Source organism: Hippocampus guttulatus, chromosome 8, assembly GCF_054856545.1.
Source record: "Hippocampus guttulatus isolate MCC_2025c chromosome 8, RoL_Hgut_1.0, whole genome shotgun sequence".
Lineage (NCBI taxonomy): Eukaryota > Metazoa > Chordata > Actinopteri > Syngnathiformes > Syngnathidae > Hippocampus > Hippocampus guttulatus.
Window position 1 is genome coordinate 17095324 of NC_141268.1, and position 19756 is coordinate 17115079.

Here is a 19756-nt window from a genome sequence, read left to right on the forward strand (position 1 = left end):
CACCTTCAGCTTCATTTTATTCAAAACGAAACGGAAAACACACATAGACGTTTTTTAATTGTCACAAAATCCACGAAGTATTCCAACGTTTCTGTGGCCAAAAGTAAACTAGACTGGAGTAGAAGGAAGAAACAATTGGCGATTGTCACGTGACCGAGCGTCTCATCATTTTGGGTTCTTTTTGGATGGTGGAGAGCGAGCCATTCTCCGCGTAGCCCAGGACGATGACCAAACTGCAGTTTTTGAACGTCTTCTTGACCGAGCGGCTCATGCTTGCTGCGCAAGAGATCTACAAGTCTGTGGAGGACACAATTTTGGAGTACCAGGAGGAAATAGCCATCCGAGAGCGGGAGAACGACCATCTGAGACACAGGCTGCGAGATGCTGGGATTGAAATATGGCCAGGTTAGCGCCACTTAACGCTAACATTTGCACGGTTCCTTACTTAATCCAAGTAGTTGAGGGTTTTAACGTTGGGCGCTAGGTGTAGCAGAAAAAAATAATATCACCCACAAAATAAAGACAAGCACTGAGTCAACAGACGATAGTTGACGTTAGCAGCAGCAGCTGCTGCTGTTGTTGTTGCTGTAGTAGAGCGGCTAGCGCTTTAGCAACCTTTGTTCTTGAGTGAACTTGCTAAACAGTCCAAACCTATTACATACATTACTTCTCTGTTGCCTTTGGCATTACACTAATGCTTTTTTTTTGCGTGGAAGAGCTACTTAACTCTAGGTAGACAAACACATTTCCCATACTGTGTACACTAAGTACCAGTATAACTTTGAGTCTTCGTTTTCAGCACACTAATAAGAGTGTTATCGTGACAAGAATAAAACGGTGTGATGAGATGTTTATATAACTGTAATCATGAGGGGGTGGAACCCCGTTTTCTCAGAAGGTGGACCGAGTTTGTGTTTGTTGTGCAGGTAATCGAAAAGACAACTGCAACAGTCCAGTTGTGATCGATTCAATACCTCGAGAATACAAGGACCTGGATGAATGAGAATATTTTGAGGCATGAAATCAAAAGAGACCCCCAACCATAAATTTTTGCGGGTTACCTTAAATCTTCCATGCAGGAGGTCCTTGGGTTATGATGGAGTCAGAATTACAAGTACAGTAAATGTTTGAAAAACACTCCTGAAGTTCTTGGCTGTAAGTATAAAGCAATCAAATGAAAAACGGGTAGGCACAGTGGTTAAAGGGCTCTTGTCTTCTTGTGCTGCATATTGCTAAGCGTGCTATTCATAACCTCGAAATGTCTAATGTCTGGACCATTGTAAAGCAATGAGTGTAACATATTCTTAAATCAACGCAAAATATGTTGGAAATTTTTTGTTCATGCAGGCTCTCATTTCTTTGTGTAGCACATCAGGTTTTCATAATAACAATAACAGTAACAGTAATAATCAAATATGTAATAAAGTAATATATTTAGTAATACTTCTTATGAATCGAAGGTTAGGTTCAGCAACAGGTGGAACATTTTTCTGAAATGTCATAGCTGTGAATTACAACACATGGTAAAATCCATGTTGCGGTCAAGCCTAAAAACCAAAAATAAAAATACAATATCTCAATAACCTGATGTGCCAGAAAAAAAGGAAATGTTTTTTTTTTAAATCAGCATGAAAAATATGTTAGGGACATATAAAGATTAAAATTGGCTGTTGACCACTGCAATAAGTCCCGACACTTAATAATCAATTTTATCGATTCATTGAGTTTGCTTTAGTATAATTTGATTAGCTCGGGGCTCTGCTGATTGTATTCTCAGACCGTCCATCAATGGCGTTGCTCGAAGAGGAGGATGCCGAGCATCCGCGACGTGAGTGGAGTCCTAGCATGGGGCATGAAGAGCGTATTCCAATCCAAGTCAAGGATAAACGAGATCTCCCGGCCAACCAAGGAGAGCTCCGTGGCCATGGCTCTTGCAACGCTTCAGAAAACATGTTCTCACCCGCTGCGCATGTCGCAAATGAGTATGTGCAGGATGGCCCTCACACATCCGCCTTGCCCCAGAGTCAAGGCATGGAGAACAGAGAGCGGGATCCTGACTCTCGGGGCTCCATGAGGCACGTGAAGGCGGAGAGTGGAGGCTGCCACCGGGGCTCCGTTTCCTCCAATAACAGCGGACAGCCCCTTGCGCCGGTCAACCCAAACTGCACCAATGAGAACAACATTGATATCATAGGGGTGGAAAATGGAGGGCAGATGGTTGGCGCCAAAGGAAACGGACCTGTGGCAAACAGGGGACCGGCCTCTCATATGCGCAACCAAGGAGCCAACGGAGTGGAGTGCCCACATCAGAAACCCCCACTACAAGTCCACATGTCATCCTTCTCCTGCAAGGTTTGCGGCGAGGCGTTCAGTCACGTCGGCCACTTGCACGTGCACGTGCAGGTGCACACCCGGGAGAAACCTTACCGCTGCGGCGTTTGCGGGAAGTGCTGCAGCTCCGCAGGCCGACTACAGGAGCACCAGCGCAGCCACACTGGGGAAAAACCCTTCCGCTGCCAGATCTGTGGCAAGGGCTTCACCCAAATGGCTCACCTCAAAGTGCACATGAGGATCCACACGGGGGAGAAGCCGTACAGCTGCCCCGTGTGCGGCAAGTGCTTCAGCCGCTCTGACAAAATCAAAAGGCATCTCCAGACACACACCCGAGAGGGGACCTATTTTTCAGGACAATGATGTACTGGTGCTGCTGAACTTTCGAATCAGATTCATGTGATTTTTTGTTTCTTGTTATTTTTTTTACGAAAACGATTGCTGCCGGTTAGTAAGACCTTTGTACTGATTTAGAACTTGGAAATATGTAAATGTTTTTACAAAAAATAATACTTCTTCATTCCATGGTCCCTTTTTAAAAAAATCAGGTTCATACATTTGACATGTACGTGACATTACGTTATCCTAATAGTACATGACTTTGATTTAATGCCTCAACTTTTAAATACGCAAGTCCGATCACTGTCTTAAGTTGTGGGTCACGATCCACTTTTCTGTAGTGAAACATATTCGCCACTTGGGGGCGCTCTTATTTCAATGAAGGATCAGATCAACTTCATCAACGGTCATTTTTTGTTCTTGTTTACCAGTTGAATAAGAACAATATCCACGTTGTGACATCTGCTCCCTGCACAACCAAATTTGTTTGTACCTTTTCCACAGTGTGAGTTACAAATGTAAAAGCCCGAATGAACTCTAGTTCATTCCATTTGACAAGAAGTCGAGGGTTAGCGTGTTGCTTGTGCTGCTGCACTTTCAACACGTCGAATAGTTTTTAGCCTGCAGTGAGATGTCTCATCCGGTCACTTGTCAAGGCGAAGGCAGGAAACGAATCCAGGAATTTCAGTGACAAGAGGCCCCTAGATTCTCAGTTTTGTGGGTGATTTGAATTCCAGTATTGGCATTTATTTGCTGCCAATAAAGAGAAATGTCATCTTTTTCACTCTCTGAGTCTATTTACCACAGATGAGCTGCATTTATCTATTTGTGACTTTGGTAAAACATGATTTCTTAATCTGTAAATCTCAAATTTGATAGGACCCAAGAACATACTTCCTTAGGTGGACCTCTAAATTGAATAATCGACAATAAAGAAAAAAACATCACTTTTTTGGGGGGGCTCGAATTTCAAAATTATCCATCCATCCAGTTTCCGATCCGCTTATCCTCACAAGGGTCGCGGGGCGTGCACAGAGACGAACAACCATCCGTGCTCACACTCACACCTAGGGACAATTTGGAGTGTCCAATCAGCCTGTAATGCATGTTTTTGGAATGTGGGAGGAAACCAGAGTACCCGGAGAAAACCCACGCAGAACATGCAAACTCCACACAGGGAGGCCGGAGCTGGGATTGAACCTGGTACCTCTGGACTGTGAGGTTGACGCGCTAAGCACTGGAGCACCGGGCTGCTTCAAAATGACCATTTAATAATACATGTATTGTTTTTAACGGGTTGTTTGGGAGATGCATCATTTTGAATTTATTTTGAACACCCACTCAAGTTATCAAATATGGCTGCTTGCCCTCCAAAGGTCTGCACGTGGCTACTGCATCTTCCATATGTTATTTTAGCCTTATCATTCAGAAAAGGCCAAAGCATGTGTTGTTGGAAAGAGATGCTAGTTTGCACTAATTAAACTTGTCATGTCGATTAATTGCAACATTCATCTCCAGTAAAGTATTGTGAGTGTGACATAAAATAATTAAGTGTTTAATGGGATTACACAACTGAGAACAAATAGCATCAAAACACCCCCGTTTTGGCTTCCCCTTTGGTTTCAGGAAAGCGGAAATGCTTGGGTTCTGCGTGTGTGTTTTAATTCCAAGGAACCTTATTCACTGCTCTGAAGTAATAAAAACATCGTACTCCCACTCGCTTTCCTGTATCTCTCCTCATCTGTCACATCCCTGGTATGCACTATGCACTCACTAACTAACCTCTAACTAACCTACACCTCCTGCCCTTATATATTTTTTTAATGACATTGACATCAGCTTATGTAGCTCCTTCCCATGTCATGTCATATGTTTGATCTTCTACAAGGAACGATTTTTTATTCATGTTTCATGTAACCTTTTCACTTATGGGAAAGGTTGGCAAAGGATTCAGATGCAAACATTTGATCAAGTGCAGAGCTTTCAGTGATCATGACTGATAGTGTCAGATTTTATTGCCTCCCCAGTCAGCAAAAATGGTCTGGCCCAGCTCTGGGGCAGACACGGCACGTACACTGGGCCCACGTACCTCAATGAATGACGGTCCTGCCGTGGTCCAGATGTGGGCCACGGCCCAGATCTGAGCCGCATTGTGAAACCATATCTGGCCCTACTCCGGCCCGACGCTGGGCCAGAACAGGTTCCTGATATCAGCCTGAATTCAACCTCAACTAAGCCACATCTTTCATGAGCCATATTTGACCCACATTAAAAAGAAAAAGTCTCAAAAGACTGTTATAAAAATATGTTTATTGTCATAATTTATGAACCTCACATATAACTCCACATACACTGGAAAAATGCACTTTTCTTTATTTAACAGTGAACACAAAGTCCAAATTGGGATGCAGCTTACTCTTGAACGGTATTTTTCTGTCCATCAAATTGTTGCGCTCTCCATGTCCTCTTTTCTTCTCATGCTCTCCTTCCTGTCACCATCCCGATCAGGAGCCAGATGTAGCTTTTGATTGTGACATCAATTTCCTGGTCTGAGGCCCAAGATGTTAGGCTGTTAGGTCTCACAGCGGCTGTAAGAACTGTAAGAAAACAAGAATGGACAGTGTGTTAGGAAAACAAACATTTGTACATGTCATGAACAATGAATGGTCAGTAAAAATAACCCCTGAAATTTCTTATAATAATAATACATTTCATTTATAAGCGTCTTTCAAGACACTCTAGGACACTTTACAACCAAAACTAAACTAGGTGTGACGCTGTGGGGTGGAATATTTGCAACCAAAAACTAAACGTGAATAACTTTTAAATAGTTTATACTGAATTTGAATTACGTGAATTGAAGGTCAGTGGCTCGGATAATGGACGGATTTGTATATTTTACTCTGAAACATATTGAATAACTGAATCTGAATTGTACAATCTGAATTTGAAACGATATACTTTTTTTTCTTTGAAACTGTATTTGATCCTCACTGAAAATTAAATTCTGTTAATTTTCATATTCAGTCTTACAAATACAAAACAACGTTTTTTTTCAATGTCAGATTTTGTTTTTGAATTGAGGTACTAAGTTTTAAATTAACTTTATGGTCAAGTATGCAGTATCCGGTTTGTATTGCAGCAAACGGAATCAAAATTAATTTCATTGTATTTCAGTGCAGAAAGGGTTCTTTTTGGCAGCACCTCTGACTGTTCAATCACCTACATTTTCACAAGTGATGTGTCGGTCACGAACGAGCCGGTGCAAAGCCGGCTCTTTGAAGTGAACCGTTTGAGCCGTTTTTAGACGAAAAAAACCGACCATGTATAGTAAGGCGTTTTTAGCAAAAAAAACGACCATGTATAGTAAGGCGTTTTTAGACAAAAAAACGACCCTGTATAGTAATGCGTTTTTAGACGAAAAAACCCCATGTATAATAAGGCGTTTTTCGACGAAAAAAACGAGCATGTATAGAAAGGCGTTTTTCGCAAAAAAAACCCAACCATGTATAGTAAGGCGCTTTTAGCCGAAAAAAATGACCATGTATAGTAAGGCGTTTTTAGACGACAAAAGACCATGTATAATAAGGCGTTTTTCGACGAAAAAAACGAGCATGTATAGAAAGGCGTTTTTAGCCGAAAAAAACGACCATGTATAGTAAGGCGTTTTTAGCCGGGAAAAAAATGACCATATTTAGTCAGGCGTTTTTAGACGAAAAAAAGGACCATGTATAGTAAGGCGTTTTTAGACGAAAAAAACGACCATGTATAGTAAGGCGTTTTTAGACGAAAAAAACGACCATGTATAGTAAGGCGTTTTTAGACGAAAAAAACGACCATGTATAGTAAGGCGTTTTTAGCCGGAAAAAAAATGACCATATATAGTCAGGAGTTTTTAGCCGAAAAAAACGACCATGTATAGTAAGGCGTATTAACCCGAAAATAACGACCATGTATAGTAAGGCGTTTTTACCCGAAAATAACGACCATGTATAGTAAGGCGTTTTTAGACGAAAAAAAGGACCATGTATAGTAAGGCGTTTTTAGACGAAAAAAACGACCATGTATAGTAAGGCGTTTTTAGCCCAAAAAAATGACCATGTATAGTAAGGCGTTTTAACCCGAAAATAACGACCATGTATATATAGTAAGGCGATTTTAGCCGAAAAAAACGACCATGTATAGTAAGGCGTTTTTCGACGAAAAAAACGAGCATGTATAGAAAGGCGTTTTTAGCCGAAAAAAATACATGAAAAAAGCCTTACTATACATGGTCCTTTTTTTCAGCTAAAAACGCCTTACTATACATGGTCCTTTTTTTCGTCTAAAAACGCCTTACTACTCATGGTCCTTTTTTTCGGCTCAAAACTCCTTATACATGGTCGTTTTTTTTTTTTTGTCACAAAACGCCTTACTATACATGGTGTTTTTTTTTGTCTAAAAACGCCTTACTATATCCATGGTCGTTTTTATTCATCTAAAAACGCCTTACTATACATGGTCGTTTTTTTCGGCTAAAAACGCCTTACTATTCATGGTCTTATTTTTTCGGCTAATAACTCCTTACTATACATGGTCGTTTTTTTTTGTCTAAAAACGCCTTACTGTCCGTGGTCGTTTTTATTCATCTAAAAACGCCTTACTATACATGGTCTTTTTTTCCGGCTAAAACGTCTTACTATACATGGTCCTTTTTTCAGGTAAAAACACCTTACGAAACATGGTCCTTTTTTTCGTCTAAAAACGCCTTACTACTCATGGTCGGTTTTTTTTCGGCTAAAAACGCCTTACTATACATGGTTGGTTTTTTTCCGCAAAAAACGGCTGACTATACATTGTCGTTTTTTTCGTCTAAAAACGCCTTACTATACATGGTCGTTTTTTTCGTCTAAAAACGCCTTACTATACATGGTCGTTTTTTGCGCAGAAAACGCCTTACTATATATGGTCGTTTTTTTTCGGCTAAAAACGCCTTACTATACATGGTCTTTTTTTTCGTCTAAAAACGCCTTACTATACATGGTCGTTTTTTTTTGTCTAAAAACGCCTTACTATACATGGTCGTTTTTTTCTGCTAAAAACGCCTTACTATACATTGTCGTTTTTTTCGGCTAAAAACGCCTTACCATACATTGTCGTTTTTTTTTTGGGCTAAAAACGCCTTACTATACATGGTCGTTATTTTCGTCTAAAAACGCCTTACTATACATGGTCGTTTTTTTTGTCTAAAAACGCCTTACTATACATGGTCGTTTTTTTTCTGCTAAAAACGCCTTACTATACATGGTCTTTTTTTCGTCTAAAAACGCCTTACTATACATGGTCGTTTTTTTCGTCTAAAAACGCCTAACTATACATGGTTGTTTTTTTTCGTCTAAAAAGGCCTTACTATACATGGTCGTTTTTTTCGTCGAAAAACGCCTTACTATACATGGTCGTTATTTTCGTCTAAAAACGCCTTACTATACATGGTCGTTTTTTAAATGCTAAAAACGGCTAACTATACATGGTTGTTTTTTTCGTCTAAAAACGCCTTACTATACATGGTCGTTATTTTCGTCTAAAAACGCCTTACTATACATTGTCGTTTTTTTCGGCTAAAAACGCCTTACTATACATGGTCGGTATTTTCGGCTAAAAACGCCTTACTATACAGGGTCGTTATTTTTGTCTAAAAACGCCTGACTATACATGGTCGTTTTTTTTGTCTAAAAACGCCTTACTATACATGGTCGTTTTTTTAATGGAAAAAACGCCTTACGAAACATGGTCGTTTTTTTCGTCTAAAAACGCCTTGCTATACATGGTCGTTTTTTGCGCTGAAGACGCCTTACTATACATGGTCGTTTTTTTCTGCTAAAAATGCCTGACTATACATTGTCGATTTTTTCGTCTAAAAACGCCTTACTATACATGGTCGTTTTTTTCATCTAAAAACGCCTTACTATATACACTGTCGTTTTTTTCGGCTAAAAACGCCTTACTATACAGTACATGATTGGTTTTTTTCGGCTAAAAACGCCTTACTATACATAGTCATTATTTTCGTCTAAAAACGCCTTATACACTGGCGTTTTTTTTCCGGCTAAAAACGCCTTACTATACAGTACATGGTCGTTTTTTTTTCTCTAAAAACGCCTTACTATACATGGTCGTTTTTTTCTGCTAAAAACGCCTTACTACACATTGTCGTTTTTTTCGGCTAAAAACGCCTTACTATACATTGTCGTTTTTTTTGGGCTAAAAACGCCTTACCGTTTTTTTCGACTGTGCGAAAGAAATGGGGAGGATTTTACAGAGAGAAAAATCGTTTTTTGGGGGGGGGGCAGATTTTTGTTTGCATGGCATTATCCTTGCCCTGTGTTTTGTGTTGTTTAAAAAAATGTTTTACACCTACTCGCTGTTTGAAACAGTGGTGTGCACTATTTGCCTTTGAAAAATTCTCATAAAAAAGAAAGAAACAAAAGGGGGAAAAGTAAATGTAGTCTGAGACTCGACATGTACAGGCGGCGCTTACATTTATAAAGTTGCTGTACAGCCAAAATACACTAATAAATATAGTCCCAACTTGCCCCAATCTTATTGTCACGTCTGCGAGGTGGTGGTGGACCCCAAAAAGGAGGCACGAGGGAGGAGCAGGGTGTATTTGAAGAATTGTATTAAAACAAAGAAAACTAAATCCCAAACACACAAAGTCCAAAGTATCAAACAAAAAAACCATGACTAAAGCTAAAACATAACAATGAACTAAACATGACAGAAACTAAGAGCAAACAGTAGCAAAAGCAACACACATGACAGTAGCAAGAAGCAACACACATGACAGTAGCAAGAGCAACAATGACCCGACACTGAATGTTCGGGCTGGGAGTCCTTTTAAACAACTAATTACCAAATGACCAACAGGTGTGCAGCTGCCGGGGGAGCCCTACAGTGCCACCTGTTGGTCCCTAAACCGAATCATGACACTTATTGCTCAAATTCACCCCATGGGTACGCTAATGCTAGCTACAGAACGCAGATTTGCTGCTTGTATTTTCTGACTGTTGTAAGAAATTACAACAATGTATAAAATGAAATAAAACTATGTCCTTTAGTCTGTACATAAACTTTATGAACCTCAATGTGTACTCTGGCCGATACTTTGATGTAACATGATTAAAAAACAAAACGGGGAGGATGAATGAGAGTGAAAGAGAAGGGAAGGCAAATGGGAAGTCTCAGTTGGAGTCTTGGTTCAGTGGGCACAGAGTTTAGTGGCCCTCATTAGGGCAGAAGCTTCATAAAAGAGCATGCTCACTAACAAGCTTGCAGCTTTGACCCAAGCGAGGCGACAAGGTTCACTGCAGCGCAAGGGCTCGGATGAATTTCCAACGGTTTGGATTTTGTTCTCTATGGGGCCTCCTCTCTTGTTTCCTTCCTAGAAATCATCGGGGATTATCATGAATAAAATAAAGCATACAAGAACATTTACCTGACGCTCTTTGCCCTATTTTTATTTTTTTAGACAGGTGCAGATCCGTTCAGGCACATCTTCACTTTCATGCAAGTCCTAGTTTATCATGTTTGGGATTTTGACGCAACGCGCTGGGCCTTGCTTGGTAATCCGGCCACCCGAGGGCATTTTCTATAATGCATCTTCGGCGAACGTAACCGAAAGTAGACCAGCTGGACTCCTTGTCGGAGATGGGCGCACACTATGTACTGTACATTTATAAGGAACTGCAAGATCAGAACTTGCAGATGATGTAAAGTTGGCCGCATTAAAGTGGTCACTTGGAGAAGGCCTTGCGCCAACTATCATGCATCTGTGTGAATTTGATTGTAGATCTGCTGTTATATGACGAAACAGTCAAGCTGACATACACAAAATTGATTGACACATGTCTTTGGAGTTCTTTATCGCTATGTAGAGCATGCATCATAAAATACCGTCATCTTTGAAAAGGTTGCATGAAACATGGTTTTGATATGTCAGGGTTAGGTCTTTTGTATGGCCACACCTCATTTGTTGCTGTGAAGCTCCCTACTGCAGTTTTGCCTTTATAAAGACATTATCTCTCGTGGCCGTAAAATGTATAACTGCTGGAGGGCATCACGTGACATAATTCTTTCTCTCTTTTTGGGGATCTTTTAAGAACTCTCTCTCTCTCTGTCTCTCTCTCTCTCCAGTCTAATGCGAAATAACCTAATAAGGCACATTACAGTGAAGCTTAAGGGGTTGTGTGACAGCAGCACGGTTAATGTCAAAAATGCACTTAGCTTATCAGCTGTTGGCCAGCGCTCAAAGTCACATTTCGTTGATGACATTTCGGTGTGTCCTTTAAACAATACCGGGACGACCCATTCTACGGTTACATAAGTGATGGAAAAACTGTGCCGCGTCTCGCATTGGGATTCCGCATCGTTGTTTTAGGTGCCGATTTAATTGGAATGAAAAAAGTAGTAACGCGCACCCAGCAAAGGACATTTGGTACATCGAGGTCAGTCAAGCAGCCAGAAGGAATTCTGTTCAGTTAAAGGGCTGCTGCAGGCTGCATCACAATAAGCTTCAGAGCTTAGCCGGCCAGAGTGGATAAGCGAGAAAGGGAGAGGAAGAGGAAATTGGAAAAAATAAGGGCAGGTGAGAGAGGATTAAAAAAAAAAAAAAAAGTAAAACAACTTAATATCGAATTGGTCAACCTCAGTCTGAATTTAATTCATCCTTTTGGCTACGGAAAATACATAGGACCCCAAAAAAAACCTGGTGAAAAATAGCTTAAACACTCATTTCTGAATGGCGCCGTTGTCAGTCTTTGCACGTTTTCAGCTGTTACCTTCAAAGAAATCTGTGGTTTGAACTTGACTTGAATGGCATCGACAGATTGTTGACCGAGCCACACTGTACACTGCAGCCACGATGGAGTTGAGAGTACTGCTGAATTGGATTAAATTCCATTCTCATCATATTTTTCCTCAGTGCAATTGTTCTATGGTAGAATGACCCCCCCCCGCAAAAAAACAACAACAAAACAAACAAACAAACACACAAACAAAAAATGTATTTCTATCATTTGTCACATTTGCAAATTCTTTAAAATGACGTCTCAGTCAGTGCTCACTCGAACAAAATGGCAGCAATTTCTTTCGGTTTAAATGTGCATTTTCCAATCTCCAAACGTAACGCAGTCCTTTGTCTTACGTTTCATTCCTCTGGCGCTCAAAAATGAGTCTGGCTGCTTTCCGCCTGCGGAACCATGAAAAAAAGATTCACTTTGAACTTCCAAGTCATTTCCTGAACCTCTGCAGGCATCTGAAACGCCGCAATCCCATTTTATGCAATGTTGACTTGCTCAGCCGCGGTAAAGTATGACAAATATTTCCATGTTATGTGACATATCCCCGCGGTCGTGTTATGAGCGTGAAATGGCAATTTACGGCTGGTTTGAAATGAACGTGAGTGGGCTAGGGGATTGAAAATTGAAGTCTTTACAATTATGAAAAAAAAGTAGGCTGTATTATGAATTTACAACTATCAAAGAAAAAGAGAGCAATATAATGGCAAAGCAATCCCCCTTTTTTAATGGAGAGTAATGTGCTGTCATGACCGTGTTTCATAACCTTTATTGAACCAAGGCACATATTTGACGTGGGGGGGGGGGGGGGTGGCTCAGAGCATACTACTTAGCAAAACAATTAACAAAAGTGATTACACCTAATAAATATTTACCTCCTGTCATACAACGGAAGAGCATTTGATTGTGGCAACAATGTCATAGATAAATGAACAAAATCATTTTTTAAGAAGAAAAATAAAAACTGACATAACCTTCAAGTGGCACACTCATGGCACACTGGTTGGGAATCACCTTTAGCCAATCAAGTTGAAATAAAATCCACCCATCCATTTTCTGATCCACTTATCCTCACAAGGGTCGCGGGGGGTGCTGGAGCCTATCCCAGCTGTCTTCGGGCAGTAAGCGGGGGACACCCTGAACCGGTTGCTAGCCAATCGCAGGGCACACAGAGACGAACAACCAACTCACACCTCGGGACAATTTAGAGTGTTCAATCAGCCTGCCATGCCAAGCTTTTCAGTGTGAATGCCCTTCCACTGTATCTAATCACCTGAAACACACTTGGGAATGCACAGTTGGGAAAAACATAGCTCGGAAGGCAAATTTACATCATTACCCAATTGGCAAACATTTCCTGGCAGAATAAAAGATGGTGAAAAAAGGATAATTTCTTAGTCTTAGGAAGGAGGGCACAGCACTCAAAAAAAAATGGAATTCTAAATTTTACAGGCGATGTTTTTGGAACATTTCAACATGCTTCATCAAGTATCAAGTACAACTTTATTGTGTACAGCACAGATGAAATTTCCTGTGCTGGTCCAGCGTAGGCTTGTTTAGCCCACTCAGCTTCGTTTGGCGCTGATGTAAAGCCGCTCGGACAGTGGATTCAAACGCCACAAAGCTGCTGGCATTCGGTTTTGTGTTCATGTCAATACCAGCGGAGGTTTAGAACAGTAATCAAGTTAGCAATGGGCTGATAATTAACCATTTGTCCAGCCATCTGCTCCCATTGAGGATCGCCACATAGATAGACATCAACATTCATATCAGACATGATTCCAGCCTGAGTGCGTCAAGATGTTTCACGCCCTTTGCATTTTACAACACAGAATGCATTGCAGAAATATCAACATTATATCCAGACACCGCAAGAGTAAGGGTAATGAAGCCCAGACGGTTACAACTGATTGGCCTGAAACATTTTACCTTCATAATCACCCATGCGCAGGTGGTATAATGGGCACCGTCAAAACCAAGTAATGTTGTTTTTCTTCCATTAAATCACAATTATTGGCGACGAGGGAGCTGGCTGGTAAATTAACCGTGCCTCCTCAAAGCCACAAATGGGGCGCTGACTCACAGGAACACTACTTTGCCTTTGGTACATGATTTAGGCAGGTGCTGTTGCATGAGGGAGTTTTTTTTTTTTTTTAAACTGTACACAAAAATGATTTACACTTACACATTTTAATGAGATCCAACCCGCCTTATGATCTTTACCTTTCCTGCGTCTTTCTGAAGGGCGTTTTAATATTTCAGTCAACTACACGAGAGAGTCAAAATAGATGCAGCTACCTTTAATGCAGGTTCGATTCCCAGGCATCATTGGCTCATGAGCCGCAGCCCCAAGCCCCAGATAAATAGGAGGGTGGCGTCATCCAGTGAGTTACTTTCTGTGGTGACTCCTCAATCTCCTGCCTCTTACACTGCAAAATAAAATCACAATAATAGACGTTAATTTAATACCTCCCTGACAGTGTCAATCAAAAGCGAAGGGCGATTACAATAGTGGCCCGGCAGAGTAGCACTTTGTCGTGGTCAAGGCTACGAACCAACATTAGAGGCGGCTGGCCATCTGCCAAATGCTGCTTAACCATTAAACCAGACGAATAAAATTATTTGTCGCTTTAATTTAGCTAGATGACATATTTCTTACTCTCATTACAAGAGTGAGGTCATGCATCTCATGAGGCAATACATCCTGGAGCTCTGAGATAAATATACAAGTTTCCTTTTTTTTTTTTTCCAGAGTCTGAAAGTTTTCACCCTTCAACAAACTTTCTGCAGTGGAAATTAATGACTTGAATAAATGGTTCTCAGGCTGTGGTTCGTGGACCACTGGTAGGCCCCAACTGGTCAAAGAGTAAGTAACTTACAGCCTGGAGACTTTAAGTGGATATATTTTCATGGCTGAAACATTTTGAAGCCTCATTTTATATACTTGCCCAACACTCTGTGGTACTTTGACTTTACGTGGACTTTGAAGTCAGAGTTCAATCAATAATCATTCATGACGCCGTGTGATGCTTTGACAAAACTCGCAAGACTTCAACTCAGTGAGCGGGAAAAAGATCCTTAAGAAATGCTTGTTTGTGAAGCCATAGTGCCACAGTGCGAGGGATGGCAAAGTTGATACTCACAGAACCAGAGATGGAACAAAGTGGCCCAAGAGACCTATACATACAGTATATGGTAGCTGGAGGATAGGAATGTACACCGCAAAGTCAGCCATCGCAGCGTGAATACACCTCTGAGGCACCTGTACTAATAATTCTGAACTTACCTGTAAATCACAAAGTTTAGTGTTTAGACACAATTTCTAGTTTTTAACGTTAGATATTAAAATAGCTAGCAATTTAGCTCTCTAGCTAGCTAGCTAGCTAGCGAGATAGATTGACAAGCAAAATTTTGGTGGGTTCCACTACATGCTTTTGATAGTGGCAATCAAAAACAATAGAGCAAAGCACACTGTGTACCAATCATGTACAGCAATCATGTATATTTCATCACAGACGACCACAGTGCAATTTCAAATCAGACAGTTTGGAATCTTTGTCACACCACCAGAATTCTAAATCGGCTACCTCTGCTGCAGGTGAGAACAAGGATGCGTGTGTCTCCTCTGTTTATATCCCAGATCACGCAACACTTTGGTGACCTGTCAATCAATCTCCAATGTCACGGACACAAGTAAACAAAGCAACACCAATGTGAGGAAGAAGATGAAGTGGCCTGCTTCCTAACAATGCACGTCGTGAAATATCCTCTAATTAAATACACAGTCTGACATTTCTTATCAGCTATATTTTGCATTTTACCTCATCAGACTACCATAATTAAAATGGAGATTCATGATTATCTCAGCAGAAGCATTGCGAAAGCACTATGTGCATTTACATGAGATCATATATGAGTGTTATATTAAAAATGTTGGGAACACTAAGTCTAAATTATAACTGAGTGCATTTTTAAAAATTCAAAATAAGAGTAAGAATCTTTTTAACAACACTTAAGAACATTCTTACAACTTTGGCTTTGTCATTTTCATATTTTGGACTTTATCCTGTGAATGTTGAGGAATATTTTCTTTTCGGAGCTGTTGAGCAACAAACTTAGTTATGCGTCTTGGACCGAGGCGGTGTCTCGTGGGTATAAATTCCCACAAAACACATCCAAGTTTACATTTCTGTCCATGCAAAATATAAAAGAAACCCGTGAACTCAAGGCAGCATATTTATCTCAACTGGAAATTTGAGGAGCCTCGCAAAAGCAAGTTTCCACGATCAAAGTATTGATCTATCAGCACAAGAATGAAAATAGCCAAAAGAGATGAGCTCCAAGGAAATGACGGTAAGTACGGGTAAATTGTACATTCCCAACAATATATGCATATTGCAACAAAGGTATAGAGAGCCTTTAGGCTTTAGAAAATATGATGTTGCATCTGAAATTCAGTTTTTCCGTGAGCAAAGACGTCAAGTTTCACCCCAAACATCATGACATATCCTCAGTTTCCTACAAGCACCCTTTCCTTGGAAAAAAAGAGAAATCAAGGAAAATTCCAAATGACTGAAATTTGATATTGTATGACAACTGGAAAATTAATTTAAATGCAATCAGCACATCTCCAGATATGAACGCTTACATTCATTAAATGGTAATATGCCAATTCATCTTTTCCCATCATGCATCTCAAAATTTCCTTTTTGCTGGTAAATTTCTTTCCAACAACATTGCATTCAGGAGGTTTTTTCATTAATTATTTTTTTTGGGGGTGGGGGCACATCAACACGTTTGACAGCTGCTGCATGAGGATGAATAACATATTCCTGGAGAAGAGCGAGCTCACTCCCACGGGAAGTAGCTGGATGATCAGTCAGCATTGTCAAGCTGTCACTGGAAAGAATCGAATGTACTGTGTGAGCTGATTCTTTGGCCTATTTTCTCATTGTGGCTTCTAGAAATAAAAGAAAAGAGGCATGCGCCCACTACAAAACATGACCACCACTTGCACAACATAATGACACGGGTTATGAAAACTGTATCAGTGGTGTGCTGAATGACACTACCATCTCATATTGGGGCCTCTGGGGCAACCAAAATATTAGAAACTATAACTACAATGACAAATATACAGTTGTAGCGTCAACGAAGGCTGGGCATTGTACGTTGTTGATTACATTGTGTCAAAAGTGGTAAGTGATAATGTTCTGGTGGGTTGGTGTGCAGTCACATTTTTAAAATATTAGAATACAGTCAATAAATATTCTATTTTTTAATCGCCAATGCACAGTAACATTAGCATTGGGTGAAGTGCACCGCTTAAAAGATTTCAACCTCTGCCATGGCACTATTTTTCAACAAAATGCATAATGCATGCAGGATAGCGAGTGTTTTTTATTAATGTGACATCTCTGTCGGGAGAATGGAGCAGAGAAAACAACAACTGACTGATCATGTTTGCTTTTTTAAATTTTTTGTGTGTGTAGAATTGGAGAGCGACAAATGGAGCAGCGACCTGGGTAAAAGAAATCAATCAATCAGTTGCACTCTTAGGCCAACCCAGAATTCCACCTTGTCGCCAGATCAATTTAGTCTTGTCAAGTAATCAGTTGCATCCAGCCTATCCCTTCAAAACCCTAGCAGGCCACAATGAATACCTTGTGATGCCTTTTACGTTAAGCAACGCTCCCGCCAGACACAAAAAGCCTCGTTAGTGATGTCCTCGACATGAGTGACAAGTTGGGTTTTCGTCTACCTTGATGATATTCAGATTTTCTTCCAGTCCTCCGGCAAACACGAACAGCACGTGCGGCGGGTGCCCCGGAGGCTCTTGGAGAACAAAACTCGCTGTGAAAGCTGCAAAATTTGAGTTTCACATCTCCGAAACCCACATTCCTCAGTTACATCACCACAAAGGTGGGCGCGGCGAATGAACTCAGCCAAGATAACTATTGTCTCTGAGAGGCCAAGACATGCCGACCACACGCTGTCGCAGTTTCATTGGCGCTTTATCAAGAATTACAGACACGCTGCTCTTACCTCCACATCACCAGTCCATTCTACCAGTCGGATGATGCAGACTCCACCTTTAGTGACCTCAATTGATTTTCTTCAACTCCTGCTGCAATGGAAGCACATAGGATGGTAAAATGCACACATGAGCTTCTTCTTCTTCATCTTCAAAATAAAATGTGGATGTTTCTGTCAATTCAACAAAATTCAGTCAATTAAAAGAAAAAGTATTCCCATTGCTGACTTGATCACTCCACACAGTTCTTGCGCAACCAAGATGACTTGTAAAAGTTAATGTCTATCATCAGACATTTTAACAGTCATGTAGTAAATGTGTCCCTCGGTGCATTAAATCATTGTGAGGTGACGCCAAACTACTCCTTTTATGTTAACATTTTTGTGAGAATTTATTTTAGTGCCTTATTATGCCACCATGTTAAGATTGATGCATTTATATTCCACCTCACAAAATATCTTGGTGTTGACATCTGTTGACCTCTGCAGACACTATTCCTTTTTCAAGCTGAATTTATACATCTACCGCTTAATTACACTTCATTAGGAAACATTGCATCCAATGAGATTCTATAATATTTTTGTACAGTCAGGAGAGTATTAATGCAGCAATGTGTTTATTACTGGCGTTGTAGTCCATTTTAGTCACCACAGCCGTTCCCTTAAATAGGGTAACCAACACTTACAGTACCTACCGCAGTAAGCTACAGAACAAACATTAAAAAAGAAAAGCATTTAGGATGGTGCAGGTGGACCTAATATTGTGGCTTGGGACTGTAGTACTTTAAAAGCAAACATTCGGCTGAGCTCACAAGGTTGGCTAGTTTGCTCTTCCCTGAGGAGATGTGCAGTTCACATTTAGGAACATGGCGCATTTTATCTTCACTCACGTTATTGTCCGGCCCGGAGGTCAGCAAATGAAGTCCTCGTAATGGTGGCTCGCCTCATCCCAGCAGGGAAAACAGTTGCCTTCATTTGCGCGGGGCTGAACAGGGTTGATGAGAAGCCTGCACATTCTCTCTTTTGCTCGCTCTCTCTCTGTCTCTCTCCTCCTGAAATGATCAAGGCTCAGCAGCTGCCACACAATTTCAACACAGTCGCAATGGGAATCAAGGCAAGCGGGAGACGCATTGGGTTTCATTTCATCAAACACAAGACTATTATCATCGCCTAAACGCAATAAAACAAACAAATTTTACTCTTGGAAATATGAAGCTGGGATCATTAGCCCTTAATTAACAAGACTGTTACACGTGCTAAAGCGTAGTTCATCATTTACGACATTATCTAATGAAGAAGGAATGGAAGATGGCCTTTTGATTTTGACAGCTCGTTTATCATCTAAATCGTAGTCTCGACTAAAGTCAAAGTTGTTTCAGTAAATTTACAAATGTCCGCCTCACAGTCAAGCCGTTTTGCCTTCACCTGTCGGCTCAGGTCTTTCTGTGTGGAGTTTGCAGAGCCTTCCATTGTTTGTGTGGGTTTTCTCTCGTGATGGGAAAATGAAGCTTCAAATGTGCTTCATAAACCAGTTGTTTTTTGTTGTTGTTGTTTTTTTACTTGTCTCGATGGCACTGTTGGTTTTAAATAAGGGGTTTAAGAAACAGCAAGCCAGTGTGTTTTCAAGCCAATTTTGAACACAAAGTGCTTTGTAGACGAGTCAAAAAATACAACTGTTTCATGAAGCAAATTTGAAGCTGCATTTTCCGATCACGGGTTTTCTCCCACTTCCCCCCACATTCCAAAACTATGCTTTTTAGGCGAACTCAAGATGCAAAAAAACATAAACCCCAATTTCTTACTGCGCCAGTCTACCAAAATACCAAAAGTAAGAAAATTATACGCACAGTTCGACTGAGCTTTGTGCAATCAGTCATTGTCAATACTGTATGATTTGGATCTCATGGCAGCGGACAAGAAGCAAGTTTCTTTTCCAATGGCTCTTCTCTGACTAATTTCATCGGTTTGGTGGAAGCCGATATAATCTTGTGGGCATGAAAAAAAGTAAGTGACAAATGATTGAGCAAATAGACACACATGAATCATTCCCAAGTACAAGGACCTTAACGACAGTCAAGGTGAGGGAAAGGAGACTCTTCATCATCTTCTACACTGACCGTAAATCTTCTCACTTGGCTATTTTGTTTTCAGGCTCTTTGGGAATCTACTCCAAATCTAAATCTTTGTTGTACATAGACAGTTGTAACGGAAACCTGACC

At 40.6% G+C, this 19756-nt stretch overlaps 1 protein-coding gene and 1 long non-coding RNA gene across 2 annotated transcripts; one reads left to right on the top strand and one right to left on the bottom strand.

The window, feature by feature from the left end:
• Positions 1 to 185: 185 nt before the first annotated feature.
• On the top strand, positions 186 to 4632 carry LOC147201525 (uncharacterized). Its single transcript, XM_086118941.1, has 2 exons — positions 186 to 405; positions 1778 to 4632. The coding sequence occupies exons 1-2, from the start codon at positions 225 to 227 to the stop codon at positions 2692 to 2694; spliced, it is 1098 nt and encodes a 365-aa protein (XP_085975067.1). The 5' UTR covers positions 186 to 224; the 3' UTR covers positions 2695 to 4632.
• Positions 4633 to 5006: 374 nt separating this feature from the next.
• On the bottom strand, positions 5007 to 17600 carry LOC147201526 (uncharacterized). The gene is made up of 3 exons (XR_015101662.1): positions 17550 to 17600; positions 13803 to 13933; positions 5007 to 5267 (listed from the first exon to the last, which is right to left on the bottom strand). It is a non-coding gene; the product is annotated as an uncharacterized LOC147201526 (long non-coding RNA).
• Between the last annotated feature and the right edge of the window lie 2156 nt (positions 17601 to 19756).

Coding starts and splice junctions, on each gene's coding strand:
- LOC147201525 (XM_086118941.1), top strand. CDS start 225: ATGACCAAACTGCAGTTTTTGAACGTCTTCTTGACCGAGCGGCTCATG. Junction 406..1,777: donor TGGGATTGAAATATGGCCAG/GTTAGCGCCACT, acceptor TTGTATTCTCAG/ACCGTCCATCAATGGCGTTG.